This window comes from Neovison vison, chromosome 13, assembly GCF_020171115.1.
Source record: "Neovison vison isolate M4711 chromosome 13, ASM_NN_V1, whole genome shotgun sequence".
Taxonomy (NCBI): Eukaryota; Metazoa; Chordata; class Mammalia; order Carnivora; family Mustelidae; genus Neogale; species Neogale vison.
In genome coordinates, this window is record NC_058103.1 from 86,497,822 (window position 1) to 86,514,965 (window position 17,144).

Here is a 17,144-nt window from a genome sequence, read left to right on the forward strand (position 1 = left end):
ATGTCTGTGCCTGCACCACCTGAGTACGAGGGAGGCTGAGGAATCCAAGATGGTGGAGCCTGAGGGCTACTCTGGGGTGCCCAGAGCAAGATGCACAGTTCAGATCAGTTGAACAAGTATCCATTGCCTACTTCTTATGCGGCCTCCAGGGTGGATGGGACTGTTCCTGCCTAGAGAAGCCTGCAGGGTCTTCCCACCTTTTCCCGTACTCCACAGGACTGCACTTTTTTTTTTTTTTTAAGATTTTATTTATTTGACAGAGAGAGAAATCACAAGTAGGCAGAACAGTAGGCAGAGAGAGAGGGGGAAGCAGGCTCCCCGCTGAGCAGAGAGCCTGATTCGGAACTCGATCCCAGGACCCTGAGATCATCACCTGAGCCAAAGGTAGAGGCTTAACCTGCTGAGCCACCCAGGCGCCCCCAGGACTACACTTTGAGTGGAAATCCTGCTCTTGCCACCTCTCCAGGGGCTGAGGCTCAGAACTCACAGGGTTCTGGAGAGAAGAGGTGCTGGGACTAAGACATCAACATTTTTTATTAGATCTGCTAAGTGCCAGGGAAGGGTCCTGAGCCCTTGAGCAAGTTTCAAGGTTCATCGCCCTTAGATTCAGTCTTGTCTTTTCCCTACCACGCCTCACTCCCAGTCCAGGCCCGGCTGGTGGTGGGCTCCTGACTTCTGCCTTCCTTCTGGCTTCCCCCAGTTACCATCTTGAATGGAGAATGCTTCCTTCTTCCGGGGACATTGAGGCTCAGGAAGGGGCGTATCCAGGAGCAGGCTAGCCTGACTCACTCTCCCATGGGGCGCCCCGAGGCTGGGCCCAGGGGTGGGCACACCGCCTGCACCACTGCTGGTGGGCTTGCCTGCCTGGTTTCCTCAGTGCTCTCGGCCTGTGCGAGGTGGGCAGTAGGGAGATGTCTGGTGCTCTTTAATTTCAAAGGCATCATGGCCTTCCCTGCGGAGCAGAGACAGGTTAGGGATCACGGGTGGCCTTCGATGTCTCCCAGTGCAACAGAACATTCCAGCCATACTCACCAGAAGCAGCGGGCACAGTAGAGGTCCCCATCACAGCCAGCACAGCGCAAGGTGGCATCCTCATTGCAGATGCAGCACCAGGGGAGCTCCTCATCCTCAGCCTCCAGCCGGGTGGCCATGGCCTGGGCCTGCCAGAACCGAAGAGGGATGGGGGAAAGAAGGAAGGTGTGTGGGGGACTGCTGCAGAAGCGGCTGGCCAGTCAGGGAGGGAGGCTGTGGTGGCGGCCGGGGTGGGTGCTTTTCTCACCTCAGGCTTTACCCTGCAGGACTGGGCCTGGGCTCGGAGAGTGGGCTCCACAGGGATGTTAAAGCCACTTGCCTCATCCAGGGCAGCTTCTTCGGTGAGCTGTGAGTAAAGCGAATAGGTACAGCTCCCTCTTCCAGGACTAAACCCTGACTCTCTTCCACAAGAGGACTTCTGTGCTCTGTGGCCTTAGCTTCTCAACCCATTTCCCTTTTTCTTTTGCCAGTGGTGGTTGATACCCTATATCCAGGGGCCAGTAGGCAGGTCTGGGTCACAGAGACAGAGGGGGCCCCAGGGAAAACCGGAGCTGCAGACTGGCCACTCAGCAGAGAGCAGAGGCAGGGTGAATGAGGCCAGGTGGGGCATTGGCGCAGTGAGACAGGAACAGGACAAGGGCTGGTCAGGTGGGTCAGGCAGGGCCCACCTGCTGCAGGACTCTCTGGATGGCCTTCTCCTCGTCCTCCTCATCGTCACTGTCTGGGAGGCGATAGTCCTGGAGGGTCACTTGAAGAAGGAATGACAGAGCACGAGAGGACGAGTAACATGGAGAGAGTTCGCCTGAGCAGCTGTACTTTTGCCCCCCAGGAGCTGGTTTGCTTTCCAGTGGCACTTGTTCCAGAGCTAGGCAGCCTCTGTTGCCACTGATCACATCCTGCCCTTCCATGCCCCACCCTGCAGGGCTGGCTGACGGGAACAGAAGACTTTGCATCTGAAGGGACTGGGGGTCCCGGGCCCCTGATGGCTCCTATGTACTCCTTTTCTATTCTTTCTCCCCAGCACCTTCCTTGAGGCTCTGGGGAGAGCTCAGTAGACCCCTGGGCACAGGAATTCCCAGAATCTGACCCAGCACGGCCAGTAGTCACCATTTTGTAGAGGGTGGCGTGGGGGTGTATGTGTCGGGGGGGGGCCCTGCTTGATGGACATGAGTGAGCTGCTGCTTCCCAGCCTCTACCTTTTTTTTTTTTTTAAGAATTTTTATTTATTTATTTGACAGATCACAAGTAGGCAGAAAGGCAGGCAGAGAGAGAGAGAGGAGGAAGCAGGCTCCCTGCTGAGGAGAGAGCCCAATGTGGGGCTCGATCCCAGGACCCTGAGATCATGACCTGAGCCGAAGGCAGTGGCTTAACCCACTGAGCCACCCAAGCGCCCCTCCCAGCCTCTACCTTTATCAGGGTCCTCGCCTCGCAACACAGCCAGGCGCTTGGCAAGGGCCAGGATCCTCTCCTGCCTCGTGTTCTCTTCCCGCAGCTCGACTGCTGCCTCAGCCAGCAGCCTGCTCTTCTCCTCTTCCAGGGACCAGGTGGTCTGCCCCTTGGAATTAGCGCTCTGGCCCCCTGGGCCACGTTGGTTGAGATCATTCTGGACAGAGGCAGCTGGGAGGAGAGAAGCAGTCAGGGAGGCAGAGTCATTCCAAGATCTCTCATCAGAAGCCAATGAGCCTGTTTCTCAACTTCTTTTTTAAAAACCATAGATTACCAGCTTTTTGCTCAGTATTAGCTCCTGTGGTTTATATTACCAATAAAATCAATCTTTCCTCCATTTTTCCAAATGTAAAATACTAGTAATCCTCGAAATGTTTTTTTTCCAACTATCCATCCCCACTCCTGGTATTTTTACATGTTGGCCAAAAAGATGAGGATATGGAAATGCTAAGCTACTCAGCCAGTTTCCTGCCTTACAGGCTGGCATGAGTATTTCCAGAGGGCAGCAGAGAGGACATGAGAGAGGATGCGCTTTTCTGTGGTAGGAGGCAGGAAGAATTCTAACCGAGTGGGTGTGGCCCTGACACTGTCCCCTTGAGCTTAGCGTTTCAGAGGAAGAGGTTCAAAATCAGACAGCTTTGAGCTCAACTCCCAGCACTGCCATATAATACCTGTGACCTCGGTCAAGTTCCTTAAGCTCACCAGGCCTTCGTTTTGTTTATAAAATATGGATAATAAGAGTATGTATAAGATTATGGAGACTATCCAATGAGATTATATCTCTAAAGCAGAGCTTCTCAATCTTGGTTCACTGCTCTTTTGGACAGGACAATTCTGTTGTGGGGACTGTCCCAGGCACTTTATAGATGTTGGTCAGTATCCCTAGCCTTTGCTTGCTAGGTGCCAGTGGCACCCTCTAAGCTGTGACCAGAGGGTCTTCAGATAATCATCCCTGGGAAATCATCCCTGGTTAAGAATTCCTGCTCTGAAGCATTTGGAATTTTTTCCAATAGGACTTTTTATAATAACAGAAATGTTCTATATCATTGTATTTGTGCTGCCCAAGATTGTCATTCAATAGCATCTGAAATGCGGCTGGTACCATGGAGGAACTGAGTTTTAAATTTCATTTAATTATTATTAGGTTTTTTTTGTTTGTTTGTTTTTTTTAAAGTAGGCTTCATGTGCAGTGTGGAGCCTGATGCAGGGTTCAAACTCACAACCATGAGATCAAGATCTAAACTGAGATCAAGAGTCAGACGCTTACCTGACTGAGCCACCCAGGTGCCCCAAATTTCACTGAATTTTAATTAAATTTAAGTAGACTATTTGTCATCCATATCATCATCATCTTCATTGCAGAGACCATTTGCTGACCACCTACTATGAACCAGGCGGGGTGTTAAGTGCTTATTAGATTACCTCACTTAATTCTTGTGATTTCCCCATGAGGTGGGTTTTACTACATATACTTCCATTTTATAGACGAGGCTAGTGAGACTTAGATCATATAACTTTCCCAGGGTCACAGAGCTAGTTTAAGTGGTAGAATAAGAAATCACCCTCTGATTCGAAAGCCCACACACTCATCTGAGAGGCTTACACTGGCTCCTGTTCGAGTAAACCATAATTTACAATGTTGATTGTTCTCTGATTTATATGTGTGTCCCAGAGGGTGGGCAGCAGAGCCCATCCTACTTGGGGAAAGAGTGGGGGGCAGGTCCCTGGGGGACCCAGGTGGAAAAGTTACCTGGGCCTCCTCGTTGACAGCTCTCATCAATAGCCACTTGTGCTGCCAGCTCTGTCAGCAGATCCTGTGCCTGCTGGGCTTGGGTCCTGGTGTCTGGTGGCTGATGTGCCTGCTCAGAGGAAGGAACTTCAGTGGGGAGCAGGGAAAGGGGAAAAGCAATGCCGTAAGGCACAAAACAGTCTAGGTTAGGGGTGGATGTGACGTTTTCAAAGCTCAGGAAAAGGGGACTAATCCAGGGCCCACGTAATTGAATAGATTTGGCCATTCTTTCCTGTCTCATCCCATCATGCTGCTTGTCCCTGGTTCCTTGGCCTCGAAGCAGGCCTGAGGATCATGAGGTTGGGGTGGGTAGGTTTTGCCAACTTCTACGAAGTACATAAGCATACATGTATCTGGGCTTCTGCAAGGTCCTTATCCTAGGACCCCTGTACCCCCCAAGAACTCACAAGCTGAGGGTTCTGAGAAGGTGGAACTCTGCCCTGCAGTGCAGCAAGCCGTGCCTCCATTTCTTGGATGGAAGGGATGGAACCCCGGGGTTCATCCCTCAGCGCAGCTAGCCTGGCTTCTATCTCCGCCTGCGAGGCCACTGACTCTGAAAGTGGTAGGGAGAAGCCCTGTAAGATCCTGAGGAATCCTAGTCCCAGGAGGTCTGGATGGTTCTTTTAGGTCACCCGGTCTGCCCCCACTCACTGGGCTTGTTCTGTTGGCGGAGCCGTGCTAGGCGCTCAGCGATAACTTGGTCTTGATGGATCAGTCCCTGGCTCTGGGGAATGCTGGGCTTCTGCTTGGCTTCCAAGGCAGCCACACGCCTGGTAGTGTATGAGATATGAGAATTGAAGATTGAAGAATGAGATTGAAAAATGCAGGAGGGAGGGGTGAAGGTACCCACTCACCATTTCCCATTTAAATCACTTCTAGGCATCCAGGGAGGACTCCAGTGGATAATATTCTGTGGGCCTCATTCATGTCACCCTGCAGCCCAACCCAGCTGACCAATCGAAGGGTCTGACTGAGAGGACAAGGTTTACCAAGAAATGTTTTTGGGGCAAGGGCTGAGAAGCTAGTGTCTGAGCCCAAAAGGGCATCAGGAGGCCGAGATATGACATTCTCTTGACCCTGTGCTCATTTGATCTAGAGGGTGGGAAGAGAGTCCTGCCCTATGGGCTCTTTTTCCCATCCCTATTTGTCTCTGTCCGTTCAGCACTTACTTCTTATAGTTCTGAGGTGGTGACCACTTGGAAGCATTGGCAGGAGATGACCCTCTATAGGGAAGAAATCTGGTATCAGAAGTCCCGCCATCTGCCAGTCAATGCCTTCTACCCCAAATTCTTCCTGAGCTGATCTCTAGCCACAGAGCACAAAGCTGTGTGGGCTGGCCAGCCGACTGGTACCATGCTTGACTAAACCCTTGCCCATGTCAACTTCTCACCTGGTCAAGACCTCGTGGCACTGCTTGCAGACTTTCTGTTGGGTATTCCCAGTCCGAGGCACCACCGCACTGAAACTAAGGCAGCCAGAACAGAAGGCCCGGCCACAGTTCTTACAGCCATACTACAAGAAACATGAAGTAGGAGGTTCCATCTCTCACCCTCCCCTGCAAGCTCCTCCCTGTGACTCTGCAAGCACACAGAGAGGGAAGGCACTGAAGTTGTGACAACTGCTGGGAGGAGGATGAGCAGTGGGGCCCCTAAGGCCTGGGGAGAGAGAGGAGTGGATTTATTCAAATCAAAGCTTTATGCAAAATTCCCATGCTTTCTACTCTTGTCTTCAATTCCCTGATGCTGGGGTGTAGAAAACAAACAGGAAAACTACATGCTGCAAGTCACTAACTCTTCAACAAAGGAGTATCAGAGAGTATAGAGTCCCTGCTTCTCTGCCTTAGCAGAGATGAAGGGTGGCTTGGCTTCAGTATGGGATAACAATAGCCTCTATTTATTAAGCACTTACTGTGTGCCAGGCACTAAATTCAGTACTTAATACTCATCATCTGATATAATCCATATAATTTATACACACTACTTTACTTAATCTTGATGACCACCATTATTATTCCTATCTTAGATGGGGTCAGAGGGGTTACATGACTTGTCCAAACCAAGCTCATTCCATGAATGAGACAGCAGAGCTCAAATCTGAACCCTGACCACCCTGATTCCAAAACCCAGATTTCTAAGTGCTACACAGATCTGCATTCCTACTGCTATTCATTCATCCAATCTGGTTTTTATCTCCAGGTCACAAGTGAGCAGAGGAAGCCTATAGTTTACCTGGAGAACTTAGGGGCTGGTGCAGAGAACGAGACTTTGCCATGGTGCTCCGGGAGCAGAAGGGCAGTAATTTAACTCAAGAAACCTGGGAAGGGCAGGCTGCATGACGGTGAAGGTTTCAGAGCAAAGGGAGTAACGGGCATAGTGTGATGGGTGGTCACAGGATAGTAACTAAGACTGGTCTGCGGAGGAGCAGGGTGGAGGGAAGGAAACAGCTGCATATTACACTTGGTGGACAGAAAAGCCTACCTTTCTAGAAAGGACAGGAGTGTGCTCTACAGTTTATAGGGCACTTTCACCTCCAGCACCTCTCTGGACCTTCATGCCAACCCCAAAAGCGAGGGAGCGTTAAGCCCATTTTACAGAAATGGAAACTGAGGTTCAGTGACTTCATCAAAACCACACAGTTGGAAAAGGGCCATAAAACCAAGTCTACGGACTTCAAGTCCTGTGCTTTCCCTCCACTCCACATCCTCCCTGGCCCTCTAGCCCGCGGGGAGAAGACTCGCCTCCTTCTTGAAGAGGGTAAACTTGACAGCGCATCCGTAGCACCTACTCTCCATTCCAGTGGCCGGCGAGGCACCACACGTTCCAGAGAGCTCAGATATCGCTCCCGCGAGGTCCCGGGACCCTCATAGTTTCACTAGGCTCCGCCCCCGTCCCACGCCCCCTCGCGCGGGCTTGCTGCGGCCTCCCGCAGCAAAATCGCGTTCGGCCACTCTAGCCAGAGAGTGGCCGCGGCAGGCGCGGTGGCCGCTGGGAAGCGTAGTTCATTCGCGGCGGCTCCCTTCCCTCAGAGACAGTGAAGCCTGATCCAGAACACATTTCCCAGGGGGCTAAGCGCCACTCGGCCCGTTTCCGGCGACGGTCGTGGGGAATCCCTACGCACGCTTAGGCTCTTGGGAGTTGTAGTACGAATCCCCTCAGGGTTGGAACCATGGCGGTGGCCAAGGAGCTCTTACAGATGGACCTGTATGCGCTGCTAGGTATCGAGGAGAAAGCGGCGGACAAAGAGGTGAGAACCGTGGCGAGGAGGGCCGAATCCGACCGGCCTGGTGGCCTTTTCTATCCTGGCGCCTCGCCAGCGCTGGCACCCGCTTTACAGGTTCCCGCAGGCCCTAGGCGGGGAATGAGGGACGGCCCGACAGCCTCAGAAGGTGGTTTCCTAGACGTTTCCTGGATGGTTTGAGAGCCTTATGAGGAGTTGGGGTACCCAGAAGGGAGGCTTCTAGCGCTGGGTACGGTGCTCTCCCTCTGGCCTTTGCCTAGGAGAGGTAGCTGGGTGAGCCTGAGAGGGAACCCCAGTCCCCTCCCTGCGCCTGCGCAGTGTCAGCCTATGAGTCCGCTTTTGCCTTTTCTCCCTTGAGCTACTTCTTACGGTCACGCCCTGAAGGCTGACTTAACTCCGCTTAAGCCTAGGGCGGAAAAAAGCCCTGTCTCAAGGCTCCTGCCCTCCCTTGCCATCCCTTTCTTGGCAGTGTGACCTGTGATTCTGCCATCTGTTTTCCAGCACAGCCCATTGCTGACTTCTGAAAATGCTAGTGAGCTCAAAGCGGGAGGATCAGAAGCGAAGGGGCCTGAAGTTCCACGGGAAGGTGTTGATAAAGGTGCCAGGGAGTGGGATTCTAACTGATCAAGCTGTAATTAGGATTTATGTTATCATCCCCTGGATAACGGTGGAGGTTGTAGCAGTGTAGGAAAGGGAAGCGAATAATTCATCAGATGAAAGTTAATGCCTTCGAATGTCCCTGTACTTCATGAGCTGTGTGAGCTTGTGAGAAGAGGAAGCTCTGGGCAAGATCAGTAGGGTCCTGGGGGAAGAGATGCTGTCAGCCTGCACATCACTGTTTCCTGTAGCTGCAGCTGAAATCAGAAGTGGGCCATTGATGTGTACAAAGCACCAAAAGCATCTGCTAGACCTGTCTCATAACTCTTAAAATTTAATATTAATAATGCCTAACACCTATATGGTGCTTCCTATGTGCTGGGCACTATTCTGAATGCTCTACATTTGTAAACTTTTTAATATGTACTTCATTAATAGTGAGAAATTATTTTGGACATTTTGCATCAAATCCTGCCCGTGTGTTGGAACCCTGAAATAGAGAAGGAGGAATCGAGGAAGGAGGTTGGGAGCTGTTGATGTGTCTGTCTATCACTCAGAGGTGGGGGTGGGTAGATGAGCTGCTACTAAGAGAGTTGGGTGAGGCCATTGTCTAGACAAGAGACCAAGGTCTAAGCAGGCCAGTATCCAGTTTTCACTCAGGTGAGATAAGGATATGTGAGAAGGCGGTTAATAAAGGGTAAAAGGTGCTGTTCCTACTTGTCAGTAGGCGAGGCACAACTATAAAATAATGGAGAACTTAGTAAATTCCTTAAGAGGATATATAAATGGCCAGTAAGTACTTGAAAAGATGTTCAGTACCGCTAATCATTAGGTAAATACAAGGTAAAACCACAATAAGATACCACTTTATACCCATTACAATGGCTATTACTAAAAAAAAAAACAACAACCAACCAAACACAGAAAGTTACAGGTGTGGACAAAGATGTGGAGAAATTGGAAAGCTTGTGCACTGTTAGTGGTGGATGCATCTGCTGTGGAAAACAGTGTGTTGAGTCCTCAAAAAAATTAAACACAGAATTATCATACGATTCAGCAGTTTCGCGTCTGTGTATATACCCAAAAGAATTGAAAGAGACTTAAATAGAAATTTGTACACCCATGTTCATAGTGGCGTTATTCATAATAGCTAAAAGGTGGAAGCAACCCAACTGTCCACCATTTCTTATGTGAGTTTCCTTTTATATGAGGTTCTTTGAGTAGTCAGATTCCTGAGATAGAAAGTAGAATGGTGGTTGCCACGGGCTGGAAGGAGAAAGTGGAATGAGGAATTAATGTTTAACTTTACATCCTGGTTTTACAGGATGTAAAGAGTTCTGGAGACTAATTGCAGTGTTGGTTACATGCTAATGTGAATGTGCTTCATGCCACAGAACTGTACACTTAAAAGTGGTTAAAATGGTGGAGGGCCTGGGTGGCTCAATTGGTTAAGCATGTGACTCTTGATTTCCACTCAGGTTATGATCTCAGGGTTGTGAGATGGAGCCCTACATTGGGGCTTTGTGCTGGTTGTGGAGCTTGCTTAAGATTCTCTCTCCCCCCCAAAAAAAAGATTTTCTCCCCCTCTCCCTCCAACCTCTCACCCTTCTGCTCTTGAGTCCTCTCTCACTACAAAAAAAAAAGAAAGAAAATTTAAAAATGGCTAAAACGGTAACTTTTATGTTATGTATATTTTTTTAAGATTTTTTTTTTAAAAGATTTTATTTATTTATTTGACAGACAGAGATCACAAGTAAGCAGAGAGGCAGGCAGAGAGTGAGAGGGGGAAGCAGGCTCACCGCCGAGCAGGGAGCCTGATGTGGGGCTCGATCCCAGGACCCTGGGAACACGACCCGAGCTGAAGGCAGAGGCTTTAATCCACTGAGCCACCCAGGCACCCCAAGATTTTTTTTTTTTTAAAGATTTTTATTTATTTACTTGACAGACTGAGATCACAAGTAGGCAGAGAAGCAGGCAGAGATAAAGGAGGAAGCAGGCTCCCTGCTGAGCAGAGGGCCGGATGTGGGGCTCGTTCCCAGGACCCTGGGATCATGACCTGAGCTGAAGGCAGAGGCTTTAACTCACTGAGCCACCCAGGCGCCCCATATTTTATTTTTTTAATTAAAAATTTTTATTTTTTATTAAAATATTTTATTTTTTAAATTAAAATTTTTTATTAAAAATTAAATATTTTATTTTTTAAATTAAAAATTAAAATATTTTATTTTTAAAATTAAAACATTTATGTGTGTGTGTACACACACACACGCACATTTTTTTTTTTACGAGAGAGAGAGAGAGAGAGAGAGAAGGAGAGGATGCGTTGTGGGGGGGAGGGGCAGAGAGAAGGAGAGAGAGAATCCCAAGCATGCTCCATGCTTGCCTGACGCAGGGCTCAGTGTCATGACCCTGAGATCATGACCTGAGCCAAAGTCAAGAGTCAGAGGCTCAACTGACTGAGCCACCCAGGCACCCCTGTTATATATATTTTATGATGAAAACAACCAACTAATCAAACCAAACCAAAACCAGCCCAAAGAAGATTGTTTGACAAAGACCATATTTGGCCTCCTAAAAATTTTGGCCTTTTATGGAAAAAGTTTGTCTACCCCTATTAGAGTTAGGGGCAAGGTTAGCTCCACCTTTCTGCACATGAAACTTCCCCCTCTGCCATCGTCCTGGTGTAACAAACCTAGGAGGCCCAGAAGTGGGCTAAACACCACCATTGTTGGAAATTTAGAGGCTCAGCAATTCCTAGGTAGAGATTTTTGTTCCCATTCCAGCCTCAGAGGAAATATGCAGGTATTATCTCCTATATAGAAAAGCCTTGAATTAAAGACCAAGATTTGGTGTGGAAGTGCTCCTGGGGAGAGGATCATGCCCTGGGAATTCAGTTCCTTGCTAGAACCTGAAGCAGTGAACCCCTTATTGTTACCTGCGCATGGGCATGTGCCTGTGTGCGTGTATGCTTCCCCTACCCACTCACGCACTCACTCAGTCTCTGTTGGAGCAGGGCTCTGTCCTGGGAAAGGCCCCCATCTTCTCTGCCAAGATGAAGAGTACATCATGATTAATGCCATTTAGAAACCTTCAAGAGATTCTGAATTAATCTCAGGAATTATCTGGGTGACTGCAGTGGCCTTCTGGCCCTTTTTCTAGTTCTGTCTTGCCACCTTAAGCCTCTTCATACAGCAGCCAGAGTGAGCCTTTAAAAATGTGAATCAGGGGCGTCTGGGTGGCTCAGTCAGTTAGCGTCTGCCTTCCACTCAGGTCATGATCCCGGGGTCCTGGGATTGAGCCCCAGCAGGGAGCGTACTTCTCTCTTTCCCTCTTGCCTACGCCGTACTTGTGCTCCTTCTCTGTCTCCCTTTCTCTCAAATAAATCTTAAAAAAAAAAAAGAAAGAAAACCTGAAGGCCTTCCCTGGCCTGTAGGGCCTATGTTACCTTTCCTTCATGTTCCCTGTCATCCTTCCCTCGCTCACTAAGCTCTTGCCATCTCAGTCCTCCTGTGACTTTTTAAAAAATTGTGCTGAAATATGCATAACATAAAATTTACCATCTTAACCCTTTTTGAGTGCACAATTCCAGTGGCATTAAGTACATACCCATTATTGTACAACAGTCATCACTGTCCATCTCCAGAACTTTTCCATCATCCCACACTGAAATTCCATAGCATTAAACATTAACTCCCTATTTCCTTCTCTACTATTCTACTTCTTTTCTCTGTGAACTTGACTATTCTATGTACCTCATGTAACTGAATGTACAAATATCATATCTTTGTTCTTTTGTGTCTGCCTTTTTTTGCTTAACAGTTTTCTCAAGTTTCAACCATGTTGTTGCATTTATCAGTATTTCCTTCCTTTTTATTTTTTTATTTAAATATGTACATATTTTAAAAATTTTATTTATTTATTTTTAAGATTTTATTTATATATTATTTGTCAGAGAGATAGAGAGCACAAATAGGGGAACGGCAGGCAGAAGGAGAGAAGCAGGTTCTCCGCTGAGCAAGGAGCCTGATGTCGGACATCCCAAGATATTATTTTTTTAAGTAATCTCTACACCCAGCATGGGGCTGGAACTCAACAACCCTGAGATCAAGAGATGTATGTTCTACTGACTGGCCAGCTAGGCATCCCTAAAATCTTTTCTGAGGTTGTCTTTCAGAGAGGTAGTACCAACTTATACTCTCACCACTTGGGAGAATTAATTGCCCGTCTCTCTGCTTGCAGCCCTTGCCCCACTCTTCTGTGCTATGTGCTCCATGCCCTGCCCAGAACATTGGACCTTTATCAAATCAAACTTTATAGTGTTCTCCCTGTTTCTTTTTTATTTCCTTTCTTATTCTCAACGTGTGTTTCAGAGGAGCGTGGAAACATTCCCCACAAACATCTGATTCCACACACTTTTATGAAGTGCCTACCATGTGTCAGCCTGAGTCTGGTGCTAGGGATGCAGATGTGAAGAGAACAGTCCCTGTAGCATTGCCCCATCTTGCCTGTTTCTACCTTCTCCATCCCTTGTTCCTATAGCCCATCATTTTGGAACTCAGAGGTTAAAGTTGATGATTCTAGAAGTTGATGCTTTCTAATCAGATGATGATTCCTTAGAGAGTGTAACTTGATATAGGAAGTAACAATTTTTCTGGGCGCCTGGGTGGCTCAGTGGGTTAAAGCCTCGGCCTTCCGCTCGAGACATGATCCCAGGGTCCTCTCTGCTCAGCAGGAAGCCTGCTTCCTCCTCTCTCTCTCTGCCTGCCTCTCTGTCTACTTGTGATCTCTGTCAAATAAATAAATAAATAAAAATCTTAAAAAAAAAAAGAAAGAAAGAAAGTAACAATTTTTCTAACCAATCTTAACAAGGAAGGTCAAGAATTGTTGTTTGTTACATCTACCATGTGTCGAAGGTGGATGGAAATTATAATACAGAGCATCAAGCAATGTTGAGAATTGTAAATGTGCTTTAATCACCACCTTTGTACTTACTGGCAGTGATAGTTAGGAAAGTGGACTTTGACTCCAAAGTCATTATAAGTCATTGACTCCATGACTTACCTAGTTGTTACGTTGATCAAATATTTTACCTCTGTGTGCCTTGGCTCCCCTGTCTCCAAAATGGGAATGATGGCAATCCCTCCCTGCCAGCATTATTATGAGGCTTGATCCAGGTCAAGCATTTAACATGGCACCTGGCCAGAGTGAATACTCACTATATGTTAGCTCTTGCTGTTAACGTTGACCTTCCACCTTCCTTACACTGTAAGCACTAAAGTCAAATACACATTTACCACAACTCAGGTCTAAGGGTGCCCTCCACCCCTCAGCCCTTTTGCTTATTCCAGTCCTGACAGGCCAGTGCTGGCTCAGTGATTCTTGCAGCAGTCCGGCTAGAAAGGACGTGGGGAATTAGGTAGAACAAAACTGAGGATCAGCAGAGTCCACTGTTCAGTTCAGATCTACAGGAGAGTGGAATATACCACCAAGACAAGTTATCATGTGGGCACCCTGGGGTTTAGAGCTGAATAACACATCAGTTTGCTTTCTGCCAGCTCACTTAGCATGGTGAAAAATGGATGTTGAGGTAGAATGAAAGAGGTTCCATTAAAGTATTTAAGGAAAATGCTGTGGGACTCAAGAAGGTATGAGTCATACAATGGCAGGATCAGGGAAGACTTCCCTGAGGAGGTGTTTTTGTGCAAGACCTTGAGGAGAGAAAAGAACATATAGCAGCAGGGATCTTCACAGTCCTTGACTCTCTTTGTTTTATAGATGGGAGGATTCAGGTCCAGGGAGCTTATGGAACTTGCCTGACATCACCCAGAGAGTAAGCATCAGACCCAGACTGGTGCCCCAGTTTAATATTCCTCCCACTTCCGTACAGCTGACACATGTCTTTGTTGTCTATTATGGCCTTACCTTTCATTTGAAGCCCTTTGAAGGGTATGTAACTCACTGTATCTTGGCAAGTTGTACTTGATGAAGCCAGGTGCTTGAAAATGCATTTTGATGAACTCTTTCAAGACTCAGATTTTAAGTCTGTTTACCAGGAAAACTACCAAGGACACTTAATATCGACATTTTCAGGAAAAGATGTTAAATTGTAGCATGTAAGTTATTTTAAGGAAAAGGCTATTTTTCTTGTATGCTAGCTAATACCTTTATTTAAACTCCATATTTCTGGGCGCCTGGGTGGCTTAGTGGGTTAAGCCGCTGCCTTCGGCTCAGGTCATGATCTCAGGGTCCTGGGATGGAGGCCCGCATGGGGCTCTCTGCTCAGCAGGGAGCCTGCTTCCTCCTCTCTCTCTGCCTGCCTCTCTGCCTGCTTGTGATCTCTCTCTGTCAAATAAATAAATAAAATCTTTAAAAAAAAATAAACTCCAGGGACGCCTGGGTGGCGCAGTTGGTTGGACGACTGCCTTCGGCTCAGGGCGTGATCCTGGAGTCCCGGGATCGAGTCCCACATCAGGCTCCCAGCTCCATGGGGAGTCTGCTTCGCTCTCTGACCTTCTCCTCGCTCATGCTCTGTCTCACTGTCTCTCTCTCTCAAATAAATAAATAAAAAAAAAAAAAAAAAAAAACTCCATATTTCTGTTATACTCTAGAAGGGGATACACCAACATTCTTTCTTCCAGAATTAAGTCTTTGAGACTTTGAGAGGAGTCTTTGAGAACAGAGGATAGAGAAGGGCTTCAGGGAACAGGAGCATGTAGGTATAGAAGTCAAAATGCCTGGCATGACAAGAAATGGGGCAATTGCCTAGGGAGTGTTGAAGATATAGGCAGGAGATCAATCTGAAAAATGTGGTATCTTTGGACCTCTAGGCGTCATAGTGGTTGGACTTGATTCTGTGGGCATCTGGGAACCATTGCTGGATTTGAGGTGTTCCTGACTCAGTCTGCTGTCTTCAACAGAAGGCTTTCCCAAAGCTTCTTACTTCCAGACCAAGGCTTTGAGGCCTTGAGGTTGGGCACTGAGCCTGGTTTCTCTTGATGGCAGTCACTCGTTCACTAATGACTAGCACTGGGCCATCCTGGGAGTAGATCCCAAGTCTTCCCAGCATCTCTCTGATGGTTAATTGGGTCCTGGGTTTTGTTGTCTGGCTGGAGCTCTGGATTTTTGAAGTTACTTGGCTGCCTGTTAAGTCAAAAGGAATGATTCATACGTGTTTATAAGCTGCGAGTTACTCATTAGCATTCAAGATAATACCTCACATTCATATGACACCAGAGTGCTTTCACATAAATTACCTCATTTGATGTGATCTTCAAGACAGGCCTGTGAGATAGGCAAGGACTATTAGGTCCAATTTATAGATGAGAAAACTAAGACTCAAAAGTTTAATTGATTTGCCCAGCATAAGGTAGCTAATAAATGCAGAGTGCTTGCCCAAACCCTAATTTACCACTTCTCTTTCAGAACTTTCTTCATGACCCACACTTCAGGAGTGGTTAGGGCAATAAGAGATGGGTCTGTGAGCCTCAGAGAACCTCAGGACTTCGTCTGTGACACAAGGAGGTTTGCCTTTGAGTGAAGCTGCCCAGCCCGGGTAAACTTGTCAGTAAATACTGGCAAGTATTAAGCTGATCTAGACAGCCTGAGGGAGTACTTTAAAATGTGTGTTCAAACTACCACAGTGCAGTTTTCATTTAAGCTAAGGCAGCATTCAAAATATGCTGCATCCCGGGATGGCTGGCTGGCTCAGTTCATAGAGCGTGGGACTCTTGATCTTGGGGTCATAAGTTCGAGCCCCACTTTGGGTATAGAGATTATTTAAAAGTAAATCTTAAACAAAAAGAGGTGTCTGGGTGGCCCAGTGGAGAGTCTGCTTCAAATTCTCTGTCTCTGCTCCTCCTGAGAGAAAGAGAAAGAGAGAGAGAGGGCTGGGAGAAGGGCAGAGGAAGGGGAGAGAATCTCAAGCAGGCTCTCCGCTGAGTGTGGAGCCTGACTTGGGCTTGATCCTGGGACTCTGAAATCATGATCTGAACCGCAACCAAGAGTCAGATGCTGAGCTTACCCAGACCCTGATAAATAAATCTTAAAAAACAAAAACAAAATAGTCTCCATCTCTATAGTTGCTTTCCCAATTTTTGCAATTCCTGAGTACTGTTATTTAGTTATTATTATTTTCTTTAAATTGACTCACTTATTTCTACTAAGATAAACTTGTTTTTATGGGGAAAAAAGAAAGGAATGAGATGTTGGAAATACCAAGGCCTAGAGAGGAGAAGTTCTCACCCTGAAAAATGGCAGAGATCGGGCAGAGAGAACAGCTTTAGGGCTGGGGACCCAAGTCTCCAGGGGTTGAGGGTGACCGCAGGCAGTGGGGAAAAGTTTAGAGCAGCCAGATCCAAGATATCTGGCAGATGTGAGGGGGTAAGAGTCTACAACATGAGGGAAGCAGGTGCGCAAAGATTTTGGGCCTGAGCCTGACACAGGGATGCTTAGGGTAAGAATGGGAGGGAGTTGGTGGGGCTGTCGATGGGGCTCCAGGTGGGTGGCTGGTTTGGGGAAGTGGGCTGAGAAGAATGGCAAGGCAGGGGTTGAGGCCCAGGAGGGAGTGCTGGGAGGGCTAAAGAAACGGGGGAACCCATAGACAAGAGCCTGAGGGATGTAAGGAGCTGAAGAGTGACCACAGGGATGGTTCAAGAACCTAGATCCAGAGGTGGCATAAGGGCACCATTTGGGGAGAGAAGCAGGTCAGGCCCTGTGCCCAGTCCCAGTTGTTCTAGGCTGTATAGGTCACTGAGTCCTGGTGATGGGCCATGGTTAGCAACCTGAGAAAGATATTGGCATGAGGTCTGAGTTCCCCCGGAATCATCTCAGTACCACTAGCTGGCTCACATTTGGGAGCATAGACCTGAGAGGGCTGGTGTTGGGGGGCAGCTGGCACCCTGCTGGTAACGAGCCTTAGGAGCAGGGCAGTTTCTGTAGTGAGCAGGAACTTGGGGATTCCTCAGCAGTACTGTCGCAGGGTGGGCCACAGGCTGTCAGGAAGGAAAATGCCCAGTATGTCAGGCAGAGGAGACTTCTGCATAAG

General features: G+C 47.9%; 2 protein-coding genes across 7 annotated transcripts in view; one reads left to right on the forward strand and one right to left on the reverse strand.

Moving 5' to 3' along the window:
- Nucleotides 1-785: 785 nt before the first annotated feature.
- Nucleotides 786-7,205, reverse strand: ZFYVE19 (zinc finger FYVE-type containing 19). Of its 2 annotated transcripts, XM_044231980.1 has the most exons (11): nt 7,005-7,205; nt 5,658-5,779; nt 5,437-5,490; nt 4,919-5,037; nt 4,675-4,820; nt 4,229-4,337; nt 2,440-2,649; nt 1,701-1,780; nt 1,280-1,378; nt 1,033-1,160; nt 786-952 (listed from the first exon to the last, which is right to left on the reverse strand). In XM_044231980.1, exons 1-11 carry the CDS (start codon nt 7,056-7,058, stop codon nt 874-876), a joined length of 1,200 nt encoding a protein of 399 aa, XP_044087915.1. In that variant the 5' UTR covers nt 7,059-7,205; the 3' UTR covers nt 786-873. The 2 variants fall into 2 exon arrangements, with proteins under 2 accessions (XP_044087915.1, XP_044087916.1); XM_044231981.1 differs by lacking the exon at nt 4,675-4,820 and having other exon boundaries at nt 4,229-4,354.
- A 204-nt stretch (nt 7,206-7,409) lies between these two features.
- Nucleotides 7,410-17,144, forward strand: part of DNAJC17 (DnaJ heat shock protein family (Hsp40) member C17) — a 39,817-nt gene continuing 30,082 nt past the window's right edge. For all 5 annotated transcript variants that reach the window (XR_006381774.1, XM_044231983.1, XM_044231982.1 and 2 more), the window contains exon 1: nt 7,410-7,510. Coding sequence is in view for 4 of the 5 variants with exons in the window: in XM_044231983.1 (XP_044087918.1) it covers nt 7,433-7,510 (78 nt within the window). In the remaining variant the exon portion in view is untranslated. The remainder of the gene's footprint in view (nt 7,511-17,144) is intronic.

Bases quoted from the DNA above. Each gene is read 5' to 3' on its own strand.
- ZFYVE19 (XM_044231980.1), bottom strand. From the start codon at position 7,058: ATGGAGAGTAGGTGCTACGGATGCGCTGTCAAGTTTACCCTCTTCAAG. The intron at 1,781-2,439 runs GTAGAGGCTGGG...TCCTTCTTCAAG, and splicing joins AGGCGAGGACCCTGATAAAG to TGACCCTCCAGGACTATCGC. The intron at 1,161-1,279 runs GTGAGAAAAGCA...CGGTTCTGGCAG, and splicing joins CCTGCAGGGTAAAGCCTGAG to GCCCAGGCCATGGCCACCCG.